The sequence below is a fragment of the Ochotona curzoniae genome, unplaced genomic scaffold (assembly GCF_017591425.1).
Source record: "Ochotona curzoniae isolate NIBS_2020 unplaced genomic scaffold, NIBS_Ocur_1.0 contig_4064, whole genome shotgun sequence".
NCBI classification, from domain to species: Eukaryota; Metazoa; Chordata; class Mammalia; order Lagomorpha; family Ochotonidae; genus Ochotona; species Ochotona curzoniae.
In genome coordinates, this window is record NW_024466107.1 from 3,352,872 (window position 1) to 3,366,948 (window position 14,077).

At 57.0% G+C, this 14,077-nt stretch overlaps 1 protein-coding gene across 3 annotated transcripts in view; it reads left to right on the plus strand.

The window, feature by feature from the left end:
• The first annotated feature begins 1,654 nt into the window (after nt 1-1,654).
• Nucleotides 1,655-14,077, plus strand: part of SLC22A23 (solute carrier family 22 member 23) — a 150,027-nt gene continuing 137,604 nt past the window's right edge. Inside the window, exon 1 of one of the 3 annotated variants that reach the window (XM_040984043.1) lies at nt 1,655-2,430. In XM_040984043.1, coding sequence (XP_040839977.1) covers nt 1,768-2,430 — 663 coding nt within the window. In that variant the 5' untranslated portion in view covers nt 1,655-1,767. The remainder of the gene's footprint in view (nt 2,431-14,077) is intronic. The other 2 variants (XM_040984042.1, XM_040984041.1) reach the window with 2 other exon arrangements.

A 14,077-nucleotide genomic window follows, 5' to 3' on the forward strand; every position in this document is an offset into this window, starting at 1 on the left:
CTGCAGCCGGCAGCCGGCAGCCTTCACAAACTGGTCTCTCCCAGCTGCAGGTATTTGGCGCCGAAAGCACACCTGGCCGGGGAACATGGGCAAACCCATTCCTCTCCAGCCCGAGTAGCTGAGCCAGACACGCCAGGGCGAAGGAACGCATTAGGCCTCTGTAGCTTAGAGTGTGTTCTGGAAAGTGAAAAGCTCTCAGCATTGTTTCACAAAAAGCAAAAACACTTCAGTATTGTTTTCACTTTTTTTTTAAAAATAAAGATGAACAACGGATGGCTCCGCTTTACATCTCCATAAATAAACTTCTCCGAAAACGAACGTGTGGGTGGGCAAGCTGGGGCAAAGCGTGCCGCGCAATTCCCACGGGGGGCCCGGCCCTTGGGTGTAGGAGAAAAAAAGAAAAATAACGCTCACGCCGCCCGTTTGCCGCAGGGCTGGCTGGTGGCACAGCGGACAGCGCCAGCTGGGAAGGGCTGGCGCCGAGCAGCGGTGCGGGTTTCCAGCGCGACAACGCGGACGTGCGCGCCCGTGTCCCCGGCGGGTGACCGAACGCGAACCTGAGCCGCTGGGTCCGGCCGCGGAGAAGCCATCGCCGACCGCGTTCGCCATGTGCATACATAACACGGCGTTAGCCACGAATCCTTCTTCCAGCGTCGCGCCTGCCGGAACGTGGCATTTTGGAACGGAGGTGGGGTGCAAGGAAGAGACATGGCGATTTGGGAGTGGGCGCTGCGGCCGGCCTCAGGCGCCCTCGGGAAGCGACTGGAAAAACCAGAGGGTCGTTCGCCAAGGCCCGGGGGACCCTCGCCCCCCACTGCAGGCTCGCGACTTGGGAGCGCGTGGCGGTTCAGCAGGGAGCTGGGCGCCCCTGAAGCGAACCGAGGTCCCTGAGACCCGCGCGCTCAGGATTGGGGGCGGGGGTGGAAGCCCCACTGCCTCGCTCGCATCCACACCGCCAGATCCCCGGCCGGCCCACGCCCCCTGCCCCTCGCGCGTCTGCCTCCAGTGCCAGCCCAGCGCCAGGGGCACGGGCAGGGGGCATCCTCCGCGGCCGGGGCGGGCCCGGGCCGTCCCGGTTCCCCGCCTCCTCGCGCCCGGCGCGGCGCGCGTCCCGGCTGGAGAGGGCGCTCGCGCGCTGGAGCCGGGCGCAGCAGGTGCCGCGGTTACCTCCACCTCGGCGGGGGGAGAGGGGGCGGGCCGGGAGCCAGGAGAAGAGGAGGAGGAGGAGGAGGGAGGCTCAGTGGAGCCTGGGAGCTCGGCCGGCCGGGCTGGCTGGATCGTGAGCTCGCGGCTTCCGGGAGGCAGCCGAAGTCCGATAAATACATCCCGGGCGCCGGGGAGCAGAAGCCACCACCTCCCGCACCGGGGGCCGCAGGGCCCCGAGTCACTGGCAAGGGCGCGCGGCAGACGCGGCGCCGGCTCCTCCTCCTCCGCCTCCTTCCCTCGGCGGCCGGCGCGGAGCAGCGGAGAGCTGCGGCGGGCTCGGCCGCGGGCGCCCGGGGCCGCGGGGCGGATGAGCGGCGGCGGCTGAGGGCCCGGCCGGCTTTTCTGCCCGCCTCTGCCCGGCGCGCCCAAGCGGGGCCGCAGCGCCCGGGGCGCGGGCTCCGGCGAGCAGGCGGCATGGGGGTGGCCTGAGGCGCCGTGGTGCCGCGGAGCTCTGTCTTCCCAAGCCGCGCGGGCCCGGCCCGGCGCCTTCTGCCCCGGGCTCCCCGGGAACCTCCGCCGCGCGTCTATGCGCCTCCACTGCGGGCGCCGCGGGCCCGGGCCATGGCGATAGACCGGCGGCGCGACGCGGCGGGCGGCGGGCCCGGGCGGCAGCTGCCCCCGACCGAGGAGAATGGCTCCCTGCCGCCCGGGGACGCAGCGGCCTCGGCGCCCCTCGGGGGGCGCGCGGGCTCCGGCGGAGGCAGCGGTGAGATCCAGCCGCTGCCCGCGCTGCCTCCCGGCGGCGGCGGCGGCCCACACCCGGGCTGCTGCTCGGCGGCGGCGGCCCCGAGCCTCCTGCTGCTGGACTACGACGGGTCGGTGCTGCCCTTCCTCGGGGGCCTAGGCGGCGGCTACCAGAGGACCCTCGTGCTGCTCACTTGGATCCCCGCGCTGTTCATCGGCTTCACCCAGTTCTCGGACTCCTTCCTCCTGGACCAGCCTAACTTCTGGTGCCGCGGGGCCGGCAAAGGCTCGGAGCTGGCGGGGACCACGCTCGGCGGCCCCTGGGGCGAGCCGGGCAACTGGACCAGCCCCGCGCCCACCCCTTTCTCCGCCACGGCCTGGGGGGCTACGCGCAACGCAAGCGGCCACGGCGGCGCGGAGGAGGGCGACACGCCGCCGCTGCCGTCTCCCCCGGACAAGGGGGACAACGCCTCCAACTGCGACTGTCGCGCGTGGGACTATGGCATCCGCACGGGCCTCGTCCAGAACGTAGTCAGCAAGGTAAGGCCACCTTGTCGCTGCCCTTGTCCCTTGGCCGCTGTTCCCTTCCCTGTCCCTGCAGCCCAAGCCCCCGGGGTTGCGCGGTCGGTGGAGACACTCCAACCCCCCAGTCAGGGCTGCTCGTGCGTGCGCACCGGCGGCCCGCGTGTGAGCGGTGCTACTTGGGGTGTACGAAGGACTTTTTACCGCTCTCCGCGGTGACGCTGCGGAAGCCCCGGTGCGAAGGAGGCACCGCAGCCTCTCCTGCTTTGCACCCAAACTCCCATCCCAGGACGTGTGTGGAAAGTACATTCCTTCCCCCTTAAAACGAATTGGGACCTCTGGGTGACCCATAGACAGGGAAGGTGAGACCGCTGTCCTGTGGCCAGCTGACGCCTGGGGACACGGTCCTGGATCAGGGCCCAGGGGCTGGAGCCTGGTTTGATCGGGTCCCGCTGACAGCCCCCTCGCTGGCCGCCGGCCAGCACCATCCACTTCTTTGGACGCAGACCTGAAGAAGTTACCGGCAGAGCTGCTGAAAATCCTTTGCCAAGGCCACCGCCCCCTCCAAAGCCAGCTGAACTTAGATGTGGCCTCGCCAACCAAGTGTCACTTAGAGGACTCCCCGGGACTTAGCTGGGGGCAGGAAGAGGGGGTTGATGGCCACTGCCCTTGCAATGCTGTTGCTTGGAGCTGAGGCAGGGAGACCATGGAAGGCCCAGGCGCGGGGGAAGCGGGGCAGTGCTGAGAGCTGAGCCTCCCTCTCAACAGCCCCAGGCCGAATAAACTCTCCTTGCCTGGGTGAGAAGCAGCTGGAGTGACCCACCTAGCAGTGGGAGTAGCAGGGATGGTACATCTCTCTTTCTCTACCGTCATTAATCCTCTGCTTCTGGTTGTCAATGATTAGTTTGGATTCCAAAGTCTTTGTGCTCTCCTGGTGGAGGTCTTCCTACTCTGTGAGCATGACCTGGGGCGGTTCGTGGTCGTCCTTTCTGTGTGTGGGTCCTCTCCCATCTTCCCAGTGTGTTAGTCAGCAGCCGGGGCTCAGGGAGCCCTAAGATGAAACTGTTAGTTACATCATCATCCTCACTGCTGTTTCAGTCTTGTACTGACCTGGCCGGCAAGGGTCTGTGTCCCGTGGGAAGAAGTGTCAGACTCGGCTCCTGTCGGGTAAGGGGGTTCCCTTCGGGGTCTTTCACAGCCCCATCTGTTCCCCGAGCTGGAGTCAAGAGTGTGTAGCCTCGGGGTGATGAGCGTTTAAATGGTGAGCATTTACTTTGCTACATGTGTCTGCCAGGAGTAAGGACTAGACAACGGTTTCACCTATGTTAAGGTTGCCCTGGGACAGAGAAAGAGATGGTGGGTCCGAGTCAGCACAGATCTGGAGTGCTGTGTCCTGGGCTTGAAGGATACACAACCTTGAACTTGAATGTTCTGTGCTGGGGTCTAACATTGTGGCCTTAGTGTGGGGACCTGGGAAGCAGCCTCTTTGCAGAAGGCTTTGTGGTGCCCATGGAGGAGACATGGGTGATTTTCCTGAATTATACCAGTTAGGGTCAGCGACAGCACCATCGGCATGTGGCAAGGTTTTTGGGGGGTCGGGGTGGGGGTGTTGGTACTTGATGATGAAACGTTGAGGTTGCATGGCTGGGACAGGGTCAGATCTTAAGGGTTGAAGGCCTGAGGACAAGAATTGCAGGAAGTTGTTTGTTATTCTTGTACAATGACGGCTAGAAAGGGCATATTGACTTTGACGGACAAGAAAGGTCCAAGGAGGATTGTCCTTCCTGCCTGTGATCTGTTCCCTGGCAGGCTGAAAAGAGCTCTGCAGGCTCGCTTTGGGCAGGACTGAGGCAGGCTTCTTTCCCTGCGGGCTGTGTCTGTTGCATGCTCTATCAGATGCCCATATGTGGAGTGGGTGCTACGGCAGGTGCAGGAGTTAGGGGCAGGTACCTGTCAGCTTTGTGTCCCCTTCTGGTGGTGCGTGCCAGGTCCAAGGCTCTGAGAAAAACCGCCTTTTGTCCCCTCTGTCCGACATGATGTCCAGTAGGCATCCTTGGAGAGGCCCCAGGACAGATACCAGTTTTGTCCCTGGTAGCTAAAGGCAGCCCATCCCAAAGCTGTTCTTCCTTGTCGAGAAGTGAATAAGGCTCAGGCTCGCCCGGACCCTGGGAGTCTTATCCGCCTGCTTCCAGTGCTGCCGTCTGTGACAGAATCAGGCCTGTCCATGCCTCCACCTTGGCGTCTCCTAAACTCAGTCCCCAACACAGCCAGCCCTGTGTGTGCGTGCTAACCTGACGAGGAGTTCCAGGGCAGAGCTGGCAGCTGAGGTGCGGTGTACTTGAACCTGTCCCGTGACTCCGGGCAGTGCACACCTGCCAGCATCTCCGTGCTTGGTGGTGTCAGGACTTCCCCAGCCCCACTTGGGGCAGGCTTTATCTTCATCATTCTGGATTTTTCCAAGCTCCATGGAGCTTTGGATGTGTGCCTCACCCAGTCTATGGTGCCTTCAGAGTTGTCCTCATGCCCCCACCTTCTGTCCTGCCATCCTTCGTGGTTGGCATAACATCTGCACGTGCGTGAGTTCCTCAAGGGACAGCTGCTAACCCCTGTCAGTAACCACGCCTCTGAGGAGGGCGGGTGCTTGGCGCCATGAGCCATATCTTCAGGCTCCTGAAGACTTCTGTCGCCTGTGTTTTAGCTCCCGTTTCATTCCTGTTGAAAGGCACATCAAGCGCAGTGTGGATTTTGAGGAACTAAGAATGAAACCGTCTGCAGCCGGGTCACCTGCTGTCCCCTCACCCCCACCCCACGCGGCCCCAGTTCTCACAGACTTCTGAGGTTTCAGCCGCAAAGTTCAGAACATGAAAAGTGAAAACAAAACAAAAGCAAAAGACCTACAACTCCTCACATCAAAAAAAAATTGCTGTCACTAATTTTGCAGTTTATCCTGCCTCATTCTCTGTGAATCTTGTTGGTTCCAAACACTCACCGGTTGTATTGAACGGCCCACGGTGTCCTGTCCCAAAGCCCCAGCAGCTGGCCCTCCCGAGCCCATCGTGCCCCTGTATTTCAAGTGTGGGATCTTTGTCCCTCCTCCTATCTCCTGACGTCTCCTCTGCGAGGGGTCTTGAGAAAGTTCACAGGGTGTGTGTGCCGGAAACACTATGGATGGATTTAAAGGGTTTTTTTTTTTTTTACGCTTACATACTCTTATGCCTAAATTCTATTTTTCATGAACTTTTTGGAGTTCTCTGACAGTCGCTTGTGTTCACCAAGATGTTTGGCCCTTTCACTTGAAAATGATTGAGTTACCTCAGGAAGCGATTTGTATTCTTTTGCTAGAAGTTACTGAAACTGACTTCAGTACAGTTTAATAAAGACTAAAAGTAGTTCCACCACCATTGCCTTAGTCATATTTTAAAACCAGCCCGCGCTTCTGTTATCTTAGCCCAACAATTAGTTTTTGCATTTTTTTGTTTGTTTTAATGGTAGAGCCTTTTTATTTCCTCCTTAATTCATTGATTCATTTTTTAAAGATTTATTTTTATTGGAAAGTCAGCTATATAGAGAGAAGGAGAGACAGAGAAGATGATCTCCCGAACGATGATTCACTCCCCAAGTCTCCACGATGGCCAAAGCTGAGCCAATTCAAAGCCAGAAGCCTCTTCTGGGTCTCCACGCAGGTGCAGGGTCCCAAGATCTTGGGCCGTCCTCGACTGCTTTCCCAGGCCACAAGCAGGGAGCTGGATGAGAAGCAGGATGCCAAGATTAGAACTGGTGCCCATATGCGATCCCAGTATCTTCAGGGTGAGGATTTTAGCTTACAGGCTACCACACTGGGCCCTAGTTTTTGCTTTTGAAGTACTTTACATATGCGAGTTTATATACTTCTATGATTTTAATCAAAGTGGTCATCCCATGGTCAGTTGCATCTGCTATTTGCTTTTGATTCTATATCACAAGCATTGTCGCCAAATCTTCAGAAGCATTTTAAATGTAGGATGTGCCAAAACCCCTTGGACTCTTAATGCTGGCCTGACGACCATTGCGTCATCCCACTGGTGGCTTTGGTCTAGGGTATGTCACACATTTCATGTGTCCCTCTTTGGGAATTGCGACAGAAGACCTACATACATGCTGTGGAAAGCACACAGCCAGTGTGACATTTCTTGGTGTCTTTTTTTTCCTCTTTGGAAGCAAGCCACAGGGACCACTTTCTTAGGCATAAGAAGCTCAAAAAGTTCACCAAAAGCAGAAATTTAAAAAACAAAAATTGGTACAAAAACAAATAGAATCCCCATGTAGCATTTGTATGCTACATATCCTCCATGAAGCCTGAATTCTATTTCCGTTGACATATTGTCTCTACTAGTAATGGTCGAATCCACTGTTGGCTTGTTTTCACTCATGCGGGCGATGGATGCACATCGCTGGAGAGACGCCCTCCTCCTTCGGGATGTCTGGCTGGGCTGTGATCTCCATTGTCCCTGTTGGGAAGGCTTGGAGGCTGTCCTATAGCCTTTGCTGAGATGGGGCCAGCAGGCAGGCACCCCCGGCATGTTCCACTTGTCCTGTAGCCTTTGCTGAGATGGGGCCAGCAGGCAGGCACCCCCCGGCATGTTCCACTTGTCCTGTAGCCTTTGCTGAGATGGGGCCGGCAGGCAGGCACCCCCCTCCCCCGGCATGTTCCACTTGTCCTGTAGCCTTTGCTGAGATGAGGCCAGCAGGCAGGCACCCCCCGGCATGTTCCACTTGTCCTGTAGCCTTTGCTGAGATGGGGCCAGCAGGCAGGCACCCCCGGCATGTCCCACTGCTTGCACATGGTCAGGGAATTCTTGGAAGTTCGAGGGTGAAGATAAGCTACGTTTCTATTGGGATAGATATTGCTGAAATGTTTTCTGGAAAGATCGTAGCTGTTGAGGCACCCCTCCTGGCCAGGGAGACAAGCCTTCTGCCTTTTTCCTGGTCAGATGTGTGCCGGTTTGTATTTGGTCATTGTACTTTGCGTGTCTTTTCCAGGAGGGCCTCGACGTCTTTCTGAATCTTTTTGAACCATTTGTATTTCCTTTCCTCTGAACTGTCCGTATCCTAGGTGGGATATATACGTGGCAGAGAACATTTGTTTTTCTTTAAAGATTTACTTATATATTAGAGAGAGAGAGAGTGAAAGAGAGTGAGAGAGATCTTCCATCTGCTGGTTTACTTCTCAAATGGCACAAGGGCCGGAACTGGGCCAGGCTAAAGCCAGGAGCCAGGAGCTCCAGCTAGGCCTCCCATGTTTCGAGTCTGAGGCCCCACACCTCTGCCACCTTCTGCTGCCGCATGTGTGTGAGCAGGGAGCTGGGTCAGAAGTGTTACAGCTGGGACTCAAACCAGCGTCCCGGGTGGCAGCTTTGCTGGCCATGCCACAAGGCCGGCCTGCAGAACGTGCTTTTCTGAAGTGTTTATAGGAGCACGTGGTGTGTAAATTGACCCTTTAACTGGCTTGTAAATGGCTTCCTCCCAGTTGCTGATCTGTCTTCACGTGTTGTGTGTGGCATTCCTCCTGCTCAGGGACTTTGGGTTCAGGCTTGTTCATCTAGTTTTCAGGTTTTATGCTGCATTTAGAATTTCTGTGTTTTGTTCTATTAGACGGGGGAGGGGGGGAATCCCGTGGTTTTTTGGTTTGCTTGTTTTCGTTTTGGTTTTGGCCACTTTTATCGTATTACCTCTTTCTGTGAGGTATTGCAGTACCTGGTCTGCTTTCATTTAGCACTTGGTAAACATTGCCGGACAGGGAAACAGGTCAGAGGAGATAACCAGGAGATAACCAGGAGTCACAGATCTGACTCCTGAACCCTTTTCCAGCCTTGGCCCTTTGTGGATGGGGAGCCAGTCTCTGAACCCCACTTCCCACCCGGCTGGGGAGTCGGAGCCGTCCCAGCGCCTTGGGCCTGCCTGCCCTTCTCCAGGCTCTCCTCAGGAACCTGCTGTGCAACCTCTCCTCTCCCGTGTGACGTTGTACATTCCTGGTTGTCTTTAGCAGGATTTCTATCACATAGTCCGTCCAGGTTGTTTCAGACTAGGCTGGCTGTGTGACTGTCAGATCTGCTCTGCCAGGCGTGGAGGGGTGTGCTGTGCCGGGCAGCGTGCCTGCCGCTGCCCCTCCTGCCCGCACCTGCGGTGGGCCACTAGAGCGGTTTGGAATCAGCTGTATTGACACACGGAAGTGGCAGGCTCTGCGGATCAGGATTTGATTGGTGTTCTTTGCTTGTTAAGCATTTACTGAGGGTGATTTTTTTTTTTTTCTTTCTTTTGAATCTCCCAGTCTCTCCTCCCCTGGCTCCTTCCTGTCGCAGGAGCCTACTGTGAGCTGAGTACTGGGCTATATGTCAGGGATACACAGAACTCGTGACAGCGGGGACACACCCTGTCCGACCAAATCATAATCTTTTAATTACAGGCTGAGTTAAATGTGTGGAAATAAAGGGAAATGAGAGAGCAGTAAATGCACACTCCCACCCTGACCGAGACTAACTGGTTTGTGTGAGAAACCGACATCTGAGTATGTGTCCCAGCAGGGCAGGTGGCAGCTGCAGGGCCCTGACCCTAACCTTAACCCAAACCTAGCACACAGGAGCCTGCTGTGGTCAGCAGGCGATACAGAAAGGAGACACAAGTGTCTTGAGTGGAGAGGAGTTATGCAACTCTGTAGCAGGACTAAACTATGTGAGAGTCTCAGGTTTGGGGCCAGCGTTGTGGCTGCGTAGAGGGCTGAGCCACTGCCTGGGGAGGCAATAAAGGAGCCCTTGCCACTCACATGGGAAACCCAGGAGAAGCTCCTGGCTCCTGGCTCCAGCCTGGTCCAGCCATAGCCATTGCAGTCATTTGGGGAATGAGCCAGCAGATGGAAAATCTGTGTGTCTCCCTTTCTCTCTCATTAAACTCTGCCTTTCAAATACATATATTTTTTTAACATAAGAGCTTTGAGTGGAGTACGGGATATGACAAGGGGAGAGCTGTGCGGAGGGTTGCTGAGTAGAGCAGGGCTGATGAGGCCCACAGAGCGACTTCTCCTGGGACTTTGGTCGTGACAGGTGCTCTTCAGGGACACCTGCAAGATGAGCCTGGTCAGCCAAGGAGACAACTTGGGGAGGGAGTTCGTGTGGGGTGAGGAAAAGGTCTTGGCCAAGCTTTGCACCTGCCGTGGAGACTTGGGGCTCTGCCGCCTCGGCAGACGGGCAGGGAGGAGGGCATTTGAAGGGGAGAGGCTGCCTGAGCACAGGGTTTTGGAAGTGGATGAGGAGCGAACCTTATTTGTACTGGCCCACGGAGCGAGGGGTGATACTGAGAAGGACATGGGGTGGCAAGTGGATATCACCCTGTTCCTAGGGAAGCTGATGGGCAGGGAGGGGCAGTGCCAGCTGTTTCTTCCACAAGGCTAAGAAGACATGGACATGGGGATTGCTAGAGCTAGGACTGGCTTCCTATGCAACCAGCTGCTTTCCCAAATATCAGATCCAGGGAAAAGGCAGCCCTCCTCCCCTGACCCCCTGCCTGCCAGGGCCCTGTTGCTACTATCATAAAGTCTGAAGCATTCAGGCTGCGGCGACAAGACTTAGCTGGCAGCCACTGTCTGGGGAGGTGCCAGGAAGGCCCTGCTAGGGCCCAGGCCATTCTCCTTGGCTGGCCTATCCGGATGGCCCTGTCATGGTGACCTCGTGTCTGGCCACTGTTGTGCATCCGAGGGGTGTTGTGCTGTACCTCTGTGGGGGCGGACTTCTGCTGTCTCTGGCCCCTGCCTCACTGTGCTGCTCTGAAAACCAGCACAGACCCCAGCCACACAGTAAATACAACACACACCCGTCCGCCTCTCATCCCTGGCCGCCTCCCTTGTCCAGCCTGGTGCCTCTCACTGCCTTCCTAGCTTGTTCATGCTGTTCCCTGGCCTGGAACATGCGCCCCTCCTTCCTGTAGCCCCCTGGCTCCCATCGCTCCCTGCCATCAGTCCTGCTGCACGGGACAGCACCCAGCACCGTCTGGGTGCTGAGGAGGACCCTGTCTGTATGTCTCCCCAGCATGGGGCACTGTGCCATCAGGTGCCTTTCACTGACTTCAGCAGGTAGGGGCTGCAGCACCAGCTCTGGCTGATGGCCGCAACCTTATCTTCAGAGATGGGTTTCATCACCTCTTCCCTGCGTGGGTGGGTGGGGTTAATGTTGCCTCACCTCCAGGGAGGTTGTGAGGCCGAAGAACACCTGGGAATGCCTGCCCCGCCCACTGCAGGCACACCTGGGGAAAGAGGCACCTGGGAAACCTCCGGCCCAGTCATCTGAGGAGTGTGGAGGTGGGAGGAGCTGATAGGCCTCAGCCTGTGACCCTTGGGAGCGCCCGGATGTTCGTGTCCATGTGAAGTAGCTGTGCCTTCCAGCTGGGAGGAGGTGGACCAGAAAAGGGGGCCATGTGGTGGCTGGTGGCTAGATTAGTTTCTTGTCATTCTGATCTGAAAGGTGAACAGATCCCTGGCCACAGGTCCCAGACGAGGCAGCCAGCATCCAAAGAGGCGGTGGGGCCCTGCCCGGCTCAGAAACCTGAACATCAGGCAAGCGTGCTGAAAGCTGCTCGGAGCAGGCTCTGCTGTGCACAGGGAAGGCAAGGATCTGAGAAAAGAGGAGGGTTTCCCGGGAGCTGGCGGGGACCTCGAGCTGCGTGGGCAGGGCTCAAAGAGCAGTAACAAAGGGGAGCTCTTGGAGTGTTCTCCCGGCCACGCCTTTTTATTGAGGCCCATGACTTTGGTCCCAGTCATCCCAAAGAGCTCCATCTGTGTTCTGGGTTCAGTCATTTCTCTTGTTCAAGGTTGTCTCTGGTCCTTATCAGTAGGTGGGTCTCCAAACAAGTGACCTGGAGATTTCCGAGGGTCTGTGTCATTGTTGGTCCCGACTAGATCTGCCCCGAGGTAGGCGGCAGCCCCTTCCCTTTTGGGGGGCCGTAGCCCATTCATTTCCGTGTTAGCACATGCCACTAAAACCTGCTTGTGACTCTCAGAGACAAGTCACAAATCAAGGTTCAGATTCCATAAAGAAAGAGAAAAGAGAACTGCATCATAAAATGATAGCAATAATAATAAAAAGAAAAAAAAAACAAATATGCTATCCCCACCCCACCCCCCAAAAAAAAGATAGAGAAAAGAGATACGGGAGCCCGCCTGCCACCGTCGTGGTGGCCCCGTCCTTGTCCTTGTCCTCCCAGGAGTCAGAAGCCTCTGGCCTGTCTGAAAGCTGGTTGCTCTGGCCTTGTCTCCTGCTCCTGTTCATTTGGTCCAGTTGCAATTCCCAAGTGCCAGTGGGATGCCTGGCTCAGACAGAGTGGGAAACGATTCCAGAGCAAGGGTGCCGCTCCCCCTGAGGGGTAGGCGGGGTGTGGTGCTGACTCTGCTTCTGTCTGGAAGGAGTGACTGGATGATTTATGGAGATTTATTGATTTATTGGAGTATTAACCACTTAAGCATTGTGTGCTTCAACAGCCTCAGACTGAGATCTCTCCCAGGTATTTTGCTCTCATCAGGGCCTGGGGCCAGGGCCAGGTGGACCGGGGCTGGAGCCAGGTGGGCTGGGGCCGGGGCCAGGTGGACCAGGGCTGGGGCCAGGGCCAGGTGGGCCAGGGCCAGGTGGGCTGGGGCTGGGGCCAGGTGGGCCTGGGGCCCAGGGTCCACGTCCTGCAGCTGCTTTTTTAGAGTTAGAGAAGGTCCCAGGTGTTCACTCCAGATCTCCAAGGGAGCCCAGAAGGCAAGGTCACCTACAGAGGGTGAAGGTCATACTGCCCAAACCTTTCTTGGGATGAGACCAGTTACACAATTTCTGCTGCCCAGAGCAACGTGAGAACACACATCCCCTATTTAAAACACACTAAGGGATCAGCGCTGTGGTGTGGCAGGTGAGGCTGCCACCAGTGCCTGATGCCACTTTGGACCCAGCCCCCTACTGATGAAAGCCGTGGAGGAGGGCCCAAGTGCGCGAGTTCTTGCCATCCGTGAGAGACCTGGATGGAGGCCCCCATTCCGGTCTGTCCCAGCCTCTGTTGTTGCAGATTTCTGGGAAGTGAACTAGCAGATGGGAGATCCCTTTGTCTGCCTTTCATATCACTTTTTCAAGTAAATAAATCTTCAGGTAGGCAGGGAGGTAAGCTAGGAAATGTCACAATGGGGATTGCTAAGTTGTAAGTTGGGACCCAAACCTGAGACAAGGACCATGGGTAACATCAGAGGCCAGAGCCGAGCCCAGGCTAGCAGGTGATCAAACACACAGGTCCAGGACTTGGAGGATGTCTCGAGGTTGCCAGTGCTGATTGGGACTGCCTTACACAGGTGTGCCCTGGAACTCTGGGGTTGTGGGACTTATTGCCCCCCAGAACATGTATCCTGAAGCCCTAAGTCCTGTCAACTCAGCACGTGACTGCATCTGCAGACAGGATCATTAAAGAGGTCATGAGCTAAAATGAGGCTGCTGGTGGGTCCTGATGCAATCCTGCTGATGTCCTTAGGAGAACAGATGGGGACACACATACTGGGGGAGACCAGGGGGAGACATTGGGAGCAGGCAGGTTCAGCAAGCCAGGGAGAGAAGTCACTGCAGAGACCTTGCCCTGCGGACTCGAGCATCTCTGCGTCAGGCCTCCATAACTGGTTGGCAGCACACGCTTGTGCCTCATTGCTGCCCAGTGCATGGAGTTAGACATGGTGGCCCTAAGATCTCGAGGGACAAACTCCTTGGACGTCCCCGTGGGATCGGGGATGAGGCCAGCCTGCTTGGTACCTGTAGCAGGGGTGATATGCTGGCTGAAAGGGATGCCGGGCAGAGCCAGAGCTTTCTAGGAGCCTGGACACACACCCCAAGAGGGCATTGGCTTGTGGGCAAGGTCATGGCCACCACCTTGTGATGAGAGCTTGTGGAGGAGTTTCGGGGAGATGCAGAGGAATGTGTGTCAGGGGCTGCTCTGAGAGGGCTATGGCTGGAACTCCCCAACCGGGGCCAGGTAAAGAAGCACCCTGCCTCTCAAACCTCTGAATCTCATTCTGTCACTGCTCTGTTTACAAACCTGGGAAGACGTATTACAGTCAGGAGGAGCCACAATGAGCTGGGGCCATGTGCAGCCCAGTCCCCCGTCAGCCACGGTCATGTGCAGCCCCCTGTCAGCCGGGGCTGTGTGCAGCGCAGTCCCCCATCATCCGGGGCTGTGTGCAGCCCAGTACTCCATCTGTCCTTGGACCCTCTCGTACCTTCATCAGCTCCTCTGCAGGCTGGCCTTTCTTATTCCCTCCCACCTGACAAATCTGGTCCCTCCTTGGGGAGGCCAGGGGTCTCAAATGCTATAACAGCTAAGGCTTCCCTGCCCACCAGAGGTGCCCTACATCCTGGGCTCCTGGGCTCGGTCCAGTACCTGGGCTCCTGGGTTTGCTTCTTGTCGTTAGCTATATCAGGGCACAAATTGGGGTCTAGTCATCTATGTAGCTCTCACTAGAAAGATGTTCTGAGATAAGGACCAGGATCAGGCACTGTACACATGGTTACACCAGCATCCCATGTGGGTGCTGGTTCAAGTTCAGCTGCTCACTTCTGGTCCAGCTCCCTGCTGATGACCTGGGAACGCAGCAGAGGATTGCCCACGTGCTTCTGTCCCTGCACCCACG